Source organism: Coturnix japonica, chromosome 6 (assembly GCF_001577835.2).
Source record: "Coturnix japonica isolate 7356 chromosome 6, Coturnix japonica 2.1, whole genome shotgun sequence".
Taxonomy (NCBI): Eukaryota; Metazoa; Chordata; class Aves; order Galliformes; family Phasianidae; genus Coturnix; species Coturnix japonica.
The window spans coordinates 9,618,470-9,635,583 of NC_029521.1; the positions used below are offsets into that span (position 1 = coordinate 9,618,470).

The window sequence follows — 17,114 nt, forward strand, 5'->3', positions numbered from 1 at the left end:
AGCCCAACAGTCTGGAAATCCAAATAAAAGTCGCTGTGGAATCAATGCACGCGGTTTTATTACGATATGAGTACATAGCTCTTCCACTGCCCGCTGGAGTTCACGCTGTTTCTGCTTGGCCTTGGAGTTCAATTTACCAAGAGAAAATAAGTTAACTGCACATTAAATCAGTTTAGCAGAGAAAAGGGAGTGAAAAGGGTAAAGCGGCTGCTCAGACTATCTCATATCACCCATAACAGCACACACAAGCCAGGATTTTCAATTTAGACACAGCTGTAGTTTCAGAATCCTGCCTTTCATCTCTGCTCCAGATCTGGTTTGACACCACAGGCACGTACCTCACTGCTGGCAGTAGAGAACTGGGGAAATATAACAAAGGTAAGTATGGAGATTAAATCTCTGCTCTTAGCAGGTTTGGGGTGGCATTTCAGAGTGCAAAGAGGTGATGCAGATGTGGAGAGCAAAGAATTAATGCACCTTTCCTACATCTACTTACACAATAACAAAAATGTAGGATGGAAGAGATGCATGGGCTCTCAGTCCAAGAGGACCGAGGACATGGAAAGGTCTAGGACAGACACTACCAGCACAAATAGCAGAAATGTCAAGAACTATTCATCTTCCTAACTCAGAGCACTCACTAAAAACAGCACTATTTGATACAAATACTGCATAAGGAACATACTGGCTGAAGAACCTGCACTGCCTTTTACTCAAACTTATCACCCTTTGTGACACTGATAGGAGAAAAGGGAGCTTTTTCAAAGACGCTAATACAACAGAATGTGAAAGAGGTTAAAAAAAAGCTGAGTACTTGTTTAGGATCCTGTCCCATTTCTGGGTTGGTCCCCAGCATCTCAGCCTTAACTAATCAATATCAACCTGCAACACAGAAAGGATTCCAGCTCCACTCACACCAACAGGCACCAGTTCCAACAGGCAGAGTTGGCACTGATACCTCTCCTGGAGGAAACAGCAGTACTTTACATGCACTTCCTGCTCTGGAAGACTATAGGGAAAAGCAGTGAGATATCAGGGAAACCATTGAAGCAGACAAACTATAAAAACTTATAACAAATCATTAAAAGTTTCTCTTCGCCCTCTGGCTGTGGTTACATTTCTCATCTTTTCCTTCCACAGCTGAGCTGATTGCTGAGTTCTCACAAGGTGATGGAAAAATGTACTTTAATCAAAACAATAAGCAAAAGGGAAGAAAGCCGCCACGGTTATTTAAACATGCTGTCAGAAATTTCACCCAAACAGAACAGAAAATGTCTGGGGCTTTGTCTGACCTAATCGTTCTCAGAAAGTTTCTGCATGAATATTTTGGTAAGCAGAAAAAAAACACCACCAGCAGTAAGGAGAAAGTTTCTGACCACCTGAACCCACTATTCTACCTCCACAGCCAGAAAAAGAACCTGATCCTCCAGTGTACTAACTGCTGATATGCCTGGATCTGTCTTACCACATTCTTTAAGTGGCTGTGTTCATTAGAGCAGTCCTTGGAAGAGGAGCAATGTGAACCCACTAGGCACTGTGTGAAAAGCCACTTCACCAGGAACAAAACCATCAAATGTAAAGCAAGGAGAGAAGGTTTGAGGTAATGCCAAAGGAGATAAAAGCATTGCAGGAGAGGCCACGTTACATAATGTGGAGGACAGAAATAGGTCTGCATTGCCTAAATCAGTGAGAACTACAGACGAAAATCGGGTGCTTTAATATCATGAATTCAGGGAAAAAAACCCACAAGTTTGGCAGAACAAGTTCATCAGCATTGGACAGATTAATTTTTCAGTTGAAATCATAAAATAAATGCTAAGCACAGCACAGTGCTCAAAGGTGCATATTCACTTACTTACCAAGACATCAGTACCTTGTCCTGTCCCCAGTTTACTTGTTAGAAAGGCAACTAACATTTATCAGAAAGATACACAACTGGTTGACAGCACTGTGAACTAAATCAGTACCCAACTCTTGCAGGAAGAGCAGAATAAGCATGAAGAAGCTAAAAAATAATGAAAATCCCAATGCTTCTCACCGAGCAAAGTGAGAACCCGGGGATGAACCACACAACTCCAGCACTGGGTTAGAAAAATTAGTTCAGTGCCTGATCACTGCCTGACACTGGAGAGAAAGTGGCAGTGGGAAACCAGAGCAGAATGGCAAGTGAGGACAGAGCGATTTCTAGTTCTCTTCCCTTCAAGTTTCATCTTGTGTTTCTTAACCTTAAAAATTATTTCATTGATTTTCAATTTGTAGAGGAGCTGAAGAACCAACACTTCCCAGTCCACTGAGAACATTTTTCCCCCCACCAGCCTACTCCCCCTACGAATGCACAGCCATGCTGCCAGCTTTAATGAACAGTTAAATGAAGCCAACTAGCTGGACAATTGCCCTCATTAAAACATTAGTCCTTGAGTCAGCTCCTTAGATTTGTAAAACTCTAAATAAAAACGGGAATCAATTCAGGTTCAGTTCATAGAGACCAATTTGATAGCAGCCTATTAAAAAGTTGCACATTAGCTGAATCACACAGCTTGAGCTCATGGACATTTGTGCATAAGACAGAAGCACTAGCAATCTCTAAATACTATCTTAACATGTCATGGTTGTGAGAGGATCTTCCTGAGCACAAAATCCTTACTTGTGATTCAAAGAAGAATCTGGCTTTGCTCAAACCAACTCCAACCTTCAGGCTTTTTCCAGAGAAAGGCAATGCATTAAAATGGATCAGTTCCACTTAGGGACCAAGACAGACACCAAGAAATCTGCTGCTGCTGCTCCTGGAACTCACGGTATTAAAAAAAAAATAAAAATACAACCATAAATGTTGAAGGTTGATACTTGAAGTCATGGTATGTGAATAGTAGGAGTCTGGGAACTGCTGTGAACTCACAGTAATGGAAAAATAAGGATGCATTCAAATTGGCAGAAGATTCAGAATAGACAGCTATTTCTTATTCAATCCTACCTTAACATACACTGTTACAGAGGTCACATAGCAGAGACCATGTATTTAGAAGATTCAAAGAAGGCTTGAATGCTTATGCAGCAGAAATGTTCAGAGCAGTGAAGCAAAGAGGGAATGAGCACAGTAGAAGAGCTTTGGGAAGACTATAACCCCCTGGTCCTTCAAGGCACAGTTTGCTGAGGAGGACTGAGACAAACCTGCCTTAGTAAGGGAGGAACAGACTGCTCAACACTCTGTTGTCTCTTCCTAGAGCATCTCATCATTGGCAGCACCAAAGCAACAGCAAGGCAAGAGCAACATGGAGATAAGCATGCCTGGGATCTTGCATTCTCCACTACCAAAAAGAGTCAGAGATGTTCCTTGGGCGCACAACAGACACTGAAACGTTCATCAGAAAGTCAGCAAAGGTTATACCACTCTGCCCTCTCCCCATAAGCCAAAAGTAACTCAAACCTCCAGCTTCAGGATATCATGCTGCAGTTTGCGCTGGAAGTCAAGGAAGTGGGAGATGGTCAGCTTCCCCTTCAGATCTGCCCCAAAGAAGTATGTTGTCAGTGCCGAGTTGAAGCCGGTCTTCAAGGTGTTCCCAGTTGTGGACCGGTCTCTGTGGCGCATGCCCATGCTGGTTTGGGAGCGAATGATGCTCTGAACCTGAAAAACAAGAGGGAGGAAGTTAGAATAAAAATCACCATGGGAAACTGCAAATCCTGGTTAGCCAGCATGAGGTACAGCTAGCTCACATCACATTCCCTTTCCCCCTGTGCATATAACAAATTTATTTATTCATTAAACTCAAGGGCTCTCTACTGCATTTTTAAGCTTCTCCATTATGAGGGCAGGCTGAGCCACAAAGAGGGCCTGTCCATCACAGAGCAAATGGTTCTATCAGCAGACAGGTATCTGCCCCAACACAGCCAAATGCAAAATCATGCGCTGTGACTGCAATATCTTGCAAAACCTCTGCTCTGGGAACCACAGCAAATAATGTAGCATAGGTGTCCTGGTCAAGATCTGCAGTCAAGAGGCTAAATTAATCACTCAGAAAGCAAGAAGACAAGGATATGGCAACAGTTGCGGAGACTAACAGAAACATTGCAAACATCCTCCTCCTGAGCCCTCTGGAAGGCCCCCACACAGCTCAAGCAGGTGGCATGACACAGGGCAAGGACACGCGGGACAAGTTCACCAGCCCCTGAGACATGGCAAAAGATCAAACTGAAGGATGTAACAGCTGAAAAAAAAAGACCTGATAACTCCTTATTCTAAGGAGGGTTATTCTCCATGTGACAGCCAGCTTCTTCCACTGTACTGCCCAGCCCCAGTGGGAGCAGAGGGAGAAGCTCCAAGGGGCTTTCTGGGGCTCCAACAAAACCCATGGCTTTGCCCTCAGCCTCCTCCTGCCGACACACATTGGAAGAAATGAAAAGCAAAGGCAGCAGCTGCACAGGGCTTTTGCTGTCAAAAGGATGCTGGAACCTTGTTACGGCAATATATAGGATGTTACATTTTTTGTAACAATCCCAGAGGGGATGCTCTGGAGAACACTGCCTACCCTTCCCAGGCTCACTGCCTCCCACTGCAAGGAACATCAGAAGTCACAGGGCAAATCACAAAAACAAGGGGGCTGTTTTTTTGAAGTATGCGCTGTGATGTGAGGAAAGACTGTGCCCTCTGCTTTGTAATGCTGCTGTAAATAGCAGCTCCTCCTTTTGCTTTGTGCTCCACTTTAACTGCGAGCTCTGCACGCACATTCCAGGCAAATATTTATAAACTGTCTGGAGCAATGCAGTTTACAACCAGCTGGGAAACCTGCCCCCTCTGCAAAGCAAATGCTCACCACACTGCAGGCTGTGTGAGAGCCCATCTTCTGAGTATGATTCATACAGCATCTCACGTTACAGCCAGACTCATGCCCCTCTTCCCCTCCCCATCCATAGCAACTCCCAGACAGTCGGAACATCTATCTGTGGGCACTGGAGCCAAAACAATTGGCCCAGTCCCTATTTTGGGTAATTCTGATAGCCAGAAGCACAGGCGCCTGCTGTACATTCTCTAGCCTGGCCAGCGCTGTCCTCCCCCACACCTCATCGATTGCACAGTTCTGCACAGACACTTCACTGTGTTTTTTTTTTAAGCACATTTCAGCCCAAGTGTTTGATCTGTTTCATTTTTTGTACCAGGCAAGGGGAAAAATAAAAAATAATCAATGAAAACAGTTAAAAGCAATGATTTGAAGAGAATCTCAAAGTAATGCTGCCTGCAAGTTAACTACTATTCATCCAATGCTTTAATTAAAAATAGAAGTGCAGCCCACCAATTTCTGGTTTATATGCCAAAGAATGAAAAGGTAAAGATGGCAGTGATGCAGGCAGCAAGTTATTTAGTGCCTGCACTGAGCATATGCATCTGCACACAAAAAAAACAAACAAACAAAACTGCAGCTGTTCCTCAAGGCACAAGAATTTAATACCTTCCTGTTAGGCATTACAGCCTCTAACAGGGATGGCAGGACACTGAGCCAAGCCTTTCCCTTTCCTTTTCCCCAAAACTCCATTGCTCTTAACTCTACCTCCAGCAGTGCACTCTCCAGGAAGGGGCACTTGTAGCTGCCTCTGCCAGGCCCAGCTTATGGCACAGACCTTCAAACCCTACCATCCTTCACACTCTTACCAAGGCCTTTCCATAAGGAGTGGGGAAAAAAAAGTGCATTTATTTTATAAATGATTCCGTAGGTGTTTATACACACACAAAAAGGACGTGCCTCCCACCGAAGCTGTGTGTTTACCTTAATTGTATTTGCCAAGTGCAGCAAATCAGTTATGGCACTATCTGCCCGGAGCAGATGGCAGCAATTTGATTTCACTGAGCACTCGAGTCAAAAAAGCTCGTGTTCTCAGACACGTCTCCTTGTTTTGATATTGCCACATTCTTCTCACTTTCCAAAACACTTCTTGCATCCTTTGACTCAAAGGCTCTGGAAGATCAGTCTTCACCAATACATACTGATGCTAAACAGTAATTTTATTCCTTTATATAGGCACAGTGACGCACGTAACAAGCTTAACAAAAATATGTTCTCCTTCCCAGGGATTTTTGTACAGCTTAACACACAGATAACTTCCTGATGATGTGAGATAATTTAATTCTACCAGACGATTGGAGATTATTTAAATCTATTTTGTACTTTCATTTTCCGAGCACTTCCAAAATAGGCACCCTGAGGAAGCATTCCCTTCTTTCTTTACCCACAGAATTAAAAAGCCAAGTGTAACACCTGCGCTAATGCTTTGGCTTCACTGCAATTTTAGCAGGCAACTATTTCCCACTTTCCTCAAACTCATTTATCTATGCATCAACCTCACTTTGGAACATTAGTAACTACTGTAAAGTACCTATTTGAGTCATTAAATATTACTGGATGCCTGTGGTGCAGTACTACTATATTAATTTACTTGTCAAACATACAAGGAAGAACACCATTCTTGACTATGAAAAATTCTTCATTTCCTATTTTTCAAGCTAAATCAGTTTTTAGGAAGGCAGTGCTACACTGCACAACAACATGGACGTTGCTGTGAATTCAAATTTGCACTCATAAGCAACTCCCAAATTGATGTCACAAGCTACTCCTTCAAGATGTGTCATGTTGGAAATAAAGCACCCTCCACCGTTATCTCAGTCCAAACTTTGCACCTAAAACCACAGCTAGTCAGACAGACTGCACAGCTCTGGAGCAAACTGATCGTACCAAACCCATAGGAAATAATTTAAGGAGGATGACAGCAGAAGATTGGAAGCAGTGGGGTACATTTAACAGATCTGCTTTGCTCTCTCCATTTACAGTTAATGCCCCAACCATGACCTCTTACAGACTCTTCTGAAGTTAACCACTCATTCAACCAACCTCTCACTAAAAAATTGTGAGTAGATAAATAGTAGTAAAGGCAGGTTATTTTTCTGACCATAGAGTCTCCTCCTTTGCCCACATGCAACAACTTCCAGTTGTCCATTGAATGCTCAGCCCCAAGAAATGTGGCGTAAGAGACTCTATCAGAGGCCCAAGGGATATCAGGTAGATGAGGAGATAACAGAGATAGTGATTTGATATTCCAAGTCTTGGTGAGGGAAAAGCTGAGTCCCTTACAGCTGAAGAGGTCACATTATTTCCCTACTGACAACCCAGGTCTTCAATCTGTTCTCCCTGCTGCAGTATCACAAGCCACACCACACAGGAAGACATCATTTGTATCAGACACGCAGGCTAAGCTCTTAAAAAAAAAATTAAAAAAAAAAATCAGCCTGCAAACTCTCTGCTAATGAAATTTCGCATGAAGCAGAGGAAAACTAATGGAAACAGCCCCTCCATAAATATTTTTACAATTACATTGAAATAAGTAGGTAAATTCTTCTTTAAAGCAGATTACTACTGGTTATTTGAAGACAAAAGTAATGAATACAGTAAAAGCCACAGAAGAAGGTAACATCAAAATCCTCTGACACCAGCAGCAGACACTTTACCTGTGACAGCTTGCAAAGATACCTTTGGGACAAAGTCTCTGGAAACAAGCTTATACTTTAAGTTGTTCTGGCAGAAACCAAGTTACAACAGCAGAGCACAGAAGGAAAAAACTGTAAGCTAGCAGTAACCACAAATATAAATCATAATGTCCTGGAGAAGCGCTGCAGGTACGACTGAGATGCTGCAGCATTAAGTCAACCTGCCATTTAACTTGCCTGCTCAAACTCTTCCATGTCCACTTCACCATCGCCGTTCAGGTCAAACATCTTGAAGGCAATTTCAAAATTCCTTTGGGGAGCTACATTGAAGAAACATAAAAAAAGAACAGTTACAGAAAATAAGGAAGCTCAAAACAAAGAAGGAGTTATGAGCTCTGAATGATACCATCCAAAAGTAGCTTTACACAACACCTTTTTAAGGAGAAAACACAGCTCTCAGGAACCTCTACAAGTGTCATGGTGCTGCTTTTAACCAAAAGTCTAGAAACAGAGGTTGGGGGAAGGTAATGTTTCTTTTCAAAAATATATTCATTTTATAGATGGAAAAGGCAAGAAAGCAAAACATCTCAAATTTGTAATGAGCAATCAAAAGCAACTGACACTGTAACAGAAACTGAAGACTGTTGGACATGCTGTAATACACACTTGGCCAGTTGATGTCCCTCTGTGCCATGAGAAGCAGCTGCTGGGTACAGAGCTGGCCAGGGCTTTAGGTAATTCTCTGCCAGACTCAAGCTCCTGTCACTGTGCAAATCTAAACAAATTATTACCAACCCCACCTCAGTCCAGCTCTAAGACAGAGACAAGAATTGGAGATCACCAGCTGGAACCCAAATGAGACTGTGGCACCTTATTTTTTTCATTGCACTTCATCTATGTTGTTAGGTCTCATCTAGCCAGAATTGTGTGAATGCATCAAGCTGACAAGTTGCTTCACAGCAACCTATCACAGCAAAATTGCACTGCTATTGTGCATCCAAGGAATTCCAGTACATTTCCATTGCAGGCTCTGTAATCCATCAACATTTAAGCTACAACAGTGCCATAATTTCCCCCTAAATTAAGCTAATCTAAGAGAGTACATCTTGTGCCACTATATTCAAATATGCCACCTTCAAGGATTTTGGTGTTCACTAGTACTTCCAGGGAATCCACCAGGCTCTAACTATCGCCCAGGTTACCTTAAACAATGCAGTTCAACCCTCTGATGTTCTGCAGGAGGTTCTTTCCCCTAGAGCTGGCAGCAGGATGCAGGCCACCAGCAAGGCTCAGCCCCCTTCAGCCTCATCCATTTTCATCGGCTTTAACATCTCTTTCAATGCTCAAAAACTAAGATTTTCAGCAACCATCTGTGCTAGCATCTCTCAGGAATGGGGTTCAGAGAAATTAATATACAATTAACTGAACTGGATTTGCACATTAGTTACAGCTTAAATTTAAGGCAGGGAGACTTCTACATTGTATTTTCCCCTTGCTATAATAAGCTGGAACACTTTATGGTAGAGATTCAGCAAACATGTTAATGGGGTTGGTTTTCCAATCACTTTTGGGACTTACCAAGATGTATGATGCCATTAAACCTGGGAACAGAAATGGCCTGTTGCTCACCACATGAAATACACACCACGTACAGCACCGCAGTTATCTCTGGGTTTCCAATTTCCCCACGCTACACAAGCCATTACCTGGGCTTTAAATCGGAAACATCCAAACACCCTACATGAGGGATGTCCTGTACAACCACGTCAATATTCAGCAGCACATTGTCTGATATTTCCCTTCCATGTGCCATTCTGTAGCAGAAGCGATGCCTCCATCCTGGCTCATCCACCCTGCCCAGGTTGGGAAACCCCATGGATAAGTCACCCCTGACACAAGCCAACCCTAGCAGCCCTCCAATAATGCAATGTCATGATGGGATTTAAACTAATTCCCCATTTCCTCAAAGAATGACAATATTAAAAACCTTCCAGCTGCTCTCCTAATAACGCACCCATTTCATTCTATTTAATTGCAAGTTCCACATGAAAACCTGCAGGCATTTCTTTTCATTAGTCCCAAAATCTAGTGCTGCACTGCAAAATCATTTGCTCTATGAGAAAAAATGGAAACATACAAAATGAACCCAGTTACAAGATGCTAGGAGTAATTTACTTACAGGTCCGTTCTTCCCATTTTCCCTGCCACAATACAATAACGTGTATGCTGAGATTACTAAAGTTGTTTCTCCCTGTCAAAATATTATAAGTTTTTTTTTTTCTTTTCCTTAAAGAAGATATATCTGTGTTCCACTTGTGGAAACATAACATTAACAGAGAAAGGAAGGCACTTTTATCCTACCTGCAAAAGGCCATTGTTTTCCTTTCTCTTCTCTAAAGGCAGAGAACAAGACCCAGAGAACAACATTAAAGCAAGCAGTTCTACATCAAAATCCTACAGGGTCATTATTTCCTAGAGACAGGAAAGTGACTTTAAACTGGTAAATCCAATTACTTCATCCCTTTAATAATCCAGACAGACTGTTTTGTCCTCCAGCCCGTGGACCTGCCACCAGCTCTTTGCAAAAGCTCTCCCAGCCAACAAGTGTGAATCATGGGAATGAGAGGGCAGCAGGGGCTATGAGGTCGCCAGCTCCTGCTCAGGAACACGTGTCCCTCAACGTGTATGTCCCTGGGCCCCAGACAGCCCATATTTATGGGCTCCAGGTGAGACAGCTGCTGCCTCTCCACTTAGGTACAATGATACTGACCAATATTTATTGGGAAACAACCAGCAGCCAAAAGGCCCTTTCATACCATGCATGTCACTTATGGTTACCATCAGCCTCTGCCACTTCCAACTTGCTTCCTTTTCTGCTTGCAGAAACTTGCACACTATTAAGCCCACTGGCAGCCGTTTGCCTGCCTAACACCTAAAACCCACTTCTGGCTTGTCTCCAGCACCACACTGCATTTCCAGCTCTTTGATTGTGCAAGCCATCTCCTCACAAGCCTCTGACATTATTAGGGATCAAGAGTTTTTCTTACAACTAATTTCCCTAGGGAAGCAAGTCAGAAACCGGTCAGGGCAACTGCTTTTTTTCCTCCAGCTTTATTTCTAGGCTGTAACAGTACAGTAAGAGTTCAAGCACAGGACTATCTGCTCACATAAACATTTTTAAGTTTGAAATTGGTTGACAATTAAAAAATGACTTTGGATGATCTTATGGGTCTTTCCCAGCCCTGTTGATTCTATGATTTTATGAAACACGGTGTACACGATGTGGTAAGGAAACCATAAGGCACACACACAGCCCAGCCTTTACCAACCAGCAACACTGTTACACTGAGAACACCCACCTGGCCCATCAGCACAAAGTCTCAAGGGACCTCTAAGCAATAAGATGAGGCATTTTTACACCAATTCCATCATTTTCAACTACTTTGAATTATTCAAGGGATCAATTCACAGCACTCAACTGGTATTTATTGCCATTTGCTAACACCAGGAGCAACTTATTTTGAAAGGCTCTAAATGTTCACTCTTGAGAAACACCACATCTCACTCCTTTGGCACTCGTTTCATCTTCTTTTCCCCTCTTTCAGGAGAAAACAGTTTTTTACACTTAAAGAGATGATTCAATAGGTCTTTCTCTGCAACTGCTGTAGGACCTCCTGCAGCACGTTGCTACGGATGTATCTATACAGCATCTGTCTTGGAGGTAACAAGTATTAGGAAAACTACTTCAATTGCCCTTGTGAGCTGGCAAGATGAAGCAAGGCAAATACAGACAGGTAAGATTACATCTTCCAAGCACTTGGAGTTTGCTTTGTTCAACATAAATCAATACGTGTGCAGTGATGGGGCAACGTTTATAAGGACTGGAGCACCTTCACCCCAACAGCCACCTGCAGCACTCTGCACCACACTGGTTTTTTGGTGCACTCTGGTTTTTTGGTGAAGGAGAGCTAGCATGGCTCCTTTCAGATGTAGTTCAAGGTAGGAGGGGGTCTTGGCAATGTTAGTGAAGTACAACTTCTGGCTGCTCTTGTACTCTTAAGGAATATCCTGTCTTTGGTGGGAACTACAGCAAGAAGCAGCTCAAGATTCCAGCAGCCATTCTGAAGCCCAGCAACCCCACAAGCAAGTCTAGTGTGGGAAGGGAGATCAAGATTCCAGCTGGGGAACCATTTGGAGAAAAACTAGTCATTGGAAGTTAAACACTCAGATATCTTCTTCTCCACCCAATACAAAGTTAAGAAAACACATTTTCTTCAGCTTCAGTGGATGTTCATCTTTGTAACAAACCCAAAATTAACACAGTCCTCCTAAAGCAGAGGAAAATCATCTACAGATGGCTGTTAAAGCTTCACAGCTGTAACAATAGACACATAATGGTTTTCCAGGACACATTAAAAACATCTTACCTTCTCCCTCCAAAGATTAATCAGGATTTTTCCACCTTCAGTTACCTGAATCAGTATGGACATTATCCTGACTCTGCATTTTAGCCAAGAAATCTCTCTCCCTGTGTTAGAACTGGAATATTTTTATCTGAAGGAAGGAATCGGGGTCAGAGAAAAGCTCACCCTGACAAGGCTGCAGCCAACAGTGGTATCTAGTTTGGTATATGTGATCAGAAAGGTAGCAGGGAAGAATTTGACAATGCAGCTGAACATAATGATCTCCAAATACTGGAATATTTTATGAGACAGGAGTAGAAGCCTTAAGGGCAGAAACTGTCCATAGAATACAGATGTCAGAGCCCTCATTACAATAAAGACAGAAAATAGAATATCGTCATGTTCCAGATATTCTTCTATTTGAATTGCTCATCTGTTACTGAAAAGGAATGCTAGTCTGACCCACTAAACAGTTCTGTTATTTTTAATGTTAATGCAGTAACACTTATCCACTACTGTAATCAAGTCTGCAGCACGGAGACTGAGCTACAGGAATTCACTACTGGAACTTGCACTACCTGCAAACAGCAAACAGGCTTTTCTTATCACAAGGAAGAATCAGAATTACCTCTAACTGAAATAACACAAATATGTCAGAATTAATCTTAGCATACAAACCAACTAAAGTATAGATTTCAGCCTTAAGGCAGATGTGAAACCCCAGAAAAATACATTATTTGATTTTCAAACTCCAGACAAAACCTAAAATATAACGCTGCTTTCAAGAGTGGGAAATAGCTTTTCCTGCATGGCAGAAGTCCATCCTACTTGCATTACTAGCTTGGGACAGGAGGCAGAAGTGGCAAAGCTGATGATCTTCCAGAGTCCTATCTGCATGCTGGGAAGCAGGAAATAGCACCTGTAGCAGCTAAACAATTTGCAAAAAATTTTATTTCCCAACCAGAGTGGCACTGCTTTGGTAGCATTGCCTGGCTTGCTCTCAATGAGAGATGCCTGCATCCAGGGCAGCTGCATAGGCACCACCTTTGGGACCAAGGAGGCTGGTGGGATTGAAGACATCCCCACTGCTGTGTTTAAGCATACTGGGAGATTGAAGGGCTCAAAAGCTCAGTGTAATGATAAAATTAACATGAACAAATATTCTTAGTAACTCAGAGCAACCTCATTTCCTTTTCTTATAGGAACAAGCTGTAGAGCAGTTGGTGCTGCTTTGCAGGATGAAAACACCAACAGTAAGATTACAGATCTCACTTTTGTGCCGAGCCCCACAAAAGGCTCATGATGCAGTCAGAAAATCATTCCCAGAGCTATCTGCTTTGCCATTTATTTCCTAGACAGGGGAAAAAACAAACAAATAAAACAAGGAAAAAAAAAAAAACAAAAAAAACCAACAACAGAGATTCAGTCTATTCCACAGAAGATGCTTCTCAAGGGCCATTCCTGGTTGTTTGGGTTGCAACCAGGAACAGGGAAATGAGAAATGTCACTGGCTGGTGTGGCACTTGGTTCAGAGCCCATAGGGTGCAGGGGAAGGAGCTGCAGGTCAGCTCTGAGAGCACTGGCAAGAGAGCAGTTCCTTTGGCATGAGGCTACATTACTTAAACCCCTTTTCTCATGGAGAAAACCCAGACACAGTGACAGCCAAATTACAGAAACACCACTGATTTATTCTGTTCATGACCAGCTCCTTCCAGTACGTGTTAATCAAGCAGGCATTAGCATGTCTGTGCAACAGGCCACATTCCTTCTAAAAATCTCATTATACCCTTCTTTCAGCTGTCCTGTAAGTCCAAAAGCAAAAACCTCATTGCTTAGGAAGGCAACATCTGCTTTCCTATAGCAGTTGAATGAAAGGGGTGCAATCCCACCTGTGTTCTGCTCACCCCTTAATCTGCTCATCATTTTACCTCCATCCCAGAACACGCAGAGCAGCTGAAGCACCAGGAGCCATGTGCTCTCCCCCCGAGGCCATTCAAGCTCTAATTGCCTTTAATAGAAGGCTGTCTTTCTGAAGCCAGATATTTTATTAGCTTCTTTAAAATACATTTTCACAGAAACACAGCAACCGATGAGAACAGACAGTGCTAAAAGCGAGAAATCACTTGTAAATAGAATATGGTGACAGACTTCATTTCATGCGCAATATGCAAACAGCTCTCCATGCAGATGAAGGCTTCAGCCCTCTCCTGCCCTCCCTCCCCAGCAGCTGATACTCAGCCTGCATTTCAGGGAGTCAAATCAAAATGAGCTTCAGCTGCATCTACAGAAATAAAGGAAATGGAAAGAGCAGGGATAACTCTAGCAGAGCCCGGCAGTACTTTCAGTAAAGGGCAAGGAGACAGGCACAGGGAGTGTGCAGGATGGGCACGAGCCACCCCAGCACTCACTGGGCACCACCTCATCAAGGAGCACTGTAAGACGCAGCCCTCTGGTCCCTTAAGTTTCCTGCTTCCAAAGGTTAGCATCCTTCTAAGCTCAATAAGCCAGATCAGATCATCAGTGATGTTGTCCTGTAACTTCTGAGCACACAGAGGAGCATCTCTTCCTCCCATCACAGACTCAACCTCATGGCTCCATTCTAGACACCTCTACTGCTTGATAAGCTATATTCCTTTTTCAGTATTTTGCAACTTTTATCTATATGGTGTGCTCTGTATCTCCCTTGTGTCCAAATACGTTCTTAACATTTGAGTCATCTTGAACTCTCAGGTTCAAGAAACATTCTCTTCATTGTATTTTACTTTATTCCTAGAAGGAAAACCAAGCACTACTGGATTCCTGCAGGGTAACGTTTGCTATCAGGTGGACAGAACAGGCAGGGTGGCATAACAAGGAATTTCTATATTTACAACAGAGCAAAATTGAGCTTTATTTTCAAAAAAGCAAATGCTTTAAAAATGAAAGCACAAGTCTTCCTGGGGCAAGCTGCCATTTGACAGCAGCTCTAGAGATGGTACTGTATATTCAAGAGCCACTTAGCACAGTTCTTGAAGGACAAACTAACACAAAAAGGAGCCTAAAAATTCTAGAATGTTTTCTTTTCTCCTCCTAGCAGAAGTTCCTACCTTGCCTGCCCTTCGCATCATTCTTCAACACACAAACCACCCAATTCTGTCTCCTCTTGTTAGTCTGCTCCTCTAATAATTGTGAACATGTTTAACAGCCTGAGAATAGAAGAAGAAAACCATCCTGCCTGCACAACGCTCTACAGTGCAAGGCTGGCTGCTACTCTAGTGAAGGGTGGTAAATGGTTTAATTCTCATAACAAAGAAATTAAACCAAAGCAGGAAGAATTTGTATGTATTTCTGCTGTCTGTGGAAGTACACGCAGTTTGTTTGGCACGGCATATACTTGCTTCACAGCTTGTTCATAACAACTGGTGCAGCCATAAAAAGATGAGAGCAATGCTTGCTAAGCCATGTTCAGTAACGTGATATGATAGGTTTGGGTTTGCCATCTGCAGAGACTCAAATTAAAAGCACTTGCTATAGAAGTGAAAATACCTCAGATAATTTTGTCACAGTCTGGACTAATAGAAGAAAAGAATGGCAAAAATCTCGAGTCAGCTCTGAGACTCAAAGATGCAGATTAAAAATCCAAAGGAAAATCCTTGGCTGAAAGCAGCGCTATGTATCCATGTTTGTTTTTGCTACATGAAGGTCACATACAAGCCAGGGCAGGGTGACAACAAACAGGGTCTTGAAGCTTGTCCAGTCAGAGCCTGCAGAGGAAGGCATTCAACAGACCAAGGGCTGCCTCCTTCATTTGCCTATGTTTCAGCACCTAAGAGTACAGGAAAAAATACAGCACCTATTGCTTCTACTAAATGCCAGTGACTTACCTGACTGACTCTGTGAACAGCACAAAGCAGGCAGCAGTGGGGATTTATTAAGTAAAATGCCAGATGCCAGGATTTTGGTTTTAATGACATCACACAGAAGAAAAACTCTGATCCTATAATTGTGTACTGTGAACATATATAAACATTCCTGAAAGTCTGAAAATAAGCTGTCCCCATTCATTTGGAAAGCAGCGCTGTTCTCTCCCAACAGGACCGAAAGATGTGGAATTTGTTGACTTCTTTTCTAGTAATATGGAATCTCCTGAGCTGCATCACAAAGATGGCCCTGTGCTTGCTTTCCCTGTGAGCAAAGGCTAGAAATGCCATTTGACATCACCAAATTCTTCAGCTTCACTCTTCTTTGCCAACAAAATAAACTTAAGTCCCAGCACTCAAAGAACAGAAGGCTTTGCTGGGACAGATCAGCAGATCTCAGAAACACCACAAATGTAAGTCAAGCACAGCAGTGAGAGAAGACAGAAGGTATCCAATGACATTTGTTGAAATGTAAACTGCCTAACTTCTCATCAGATTACATCCAGCACAAGTGTGAGCTTACCAAATACTGCTGAAGAAGAGTTTGTACAGCTCATCCAAACAACAGTATCATATGGTTAGCTCAACTCAAGAACATCTGTCCATGTACAGTTTTGAACAGTAGGTCAAAGCACCCACTCCATAAAAAGCCACATTCTTAATTAAGAAATAGTACTTCAGAAGTCATCGATCTACTTACCTTCCTGAACTACTCAAAGCTAAATCTGAGAGAGATGAAGCAATGGCAATTGTTGACCCAGCTCATGTTTTGAGCAATCAACAGCCCCTTTTAGGGAAATGTATGCAGAGTACAAGGGAAACTTATTGCTGGTAAACCTCAAACTTAAACAAAAGCAGAAATTGCAAAGAAAAATCTGTACTTACTGGAAAGGACTGTTGTGAGGAAAATGTAGTCTGAAAAAGAAATGAGTCCACATTCCCCAAGTGCATAAAATATGCTGTCTTCATCAGCAAACTTCTCTCGCTCCTGAGACAGCTTCTGTTTGTTCATCCAATCCCAAAAAGAGAAAATAAAGCAATCAATTAAATACAGAACCAGAAGGCTTTCTCTGTGTCCTTACCACCAAGCCATTCACATACACACTCTCCTAATGCCACCACTCACATCCAGCGGACCTTTTCCAGCCTTCAAATCTGTCAGAACTGTTCTGCAAAGGTCAGTGCTTCCCTATCTCAAATCAGGGATAAGGAAGTGCACAACAGTTGGTTAAGACTAGCTGAAATACAGACAGATTAGGTCAATTTTGCTTAACATCGTCTGAATCTTTGAGAGAATGCAGCACTGTGTAAATCAGATCTTTAAGAATATAGGATTTCCAAAGG

General features: G+C 42.6%; 1 protein-coding gene across 6 annotated transcripts in view; it reads right to left on the reverse strand.

Moving 5' to 3' along the window:
* MICU1 (mitochondrial calcium uptake 1) overlaps positions 1–17,114 on the reverse strand; it is an 88,053-nt gene that overhangs the window by 18,597 nt on the left and 52,342 nt on the right. For all 6 annotated transcript variants that reach the window (XM_015866295.2, XM_015866299.2, XM_015866298.2 and 3 more), the window contains 3 exons: positions 16,656–16,770; positions 7,706–7,788; positions 3,425–3,622 (listed from right to left, as the gene is read on the reverse strand). In XM_015866295.2, the coding sequence (XP_015721781.1) occupies positions 3,425–3,622; positions 7,706–7,788; positions 16,656–16,770 (396 nt within the window). The remainder of the gene's footprint in view (positions 1–3,424; positions 3,623–7,705; positions 7,789–16,655; positions 16,771–17,114) is intronic.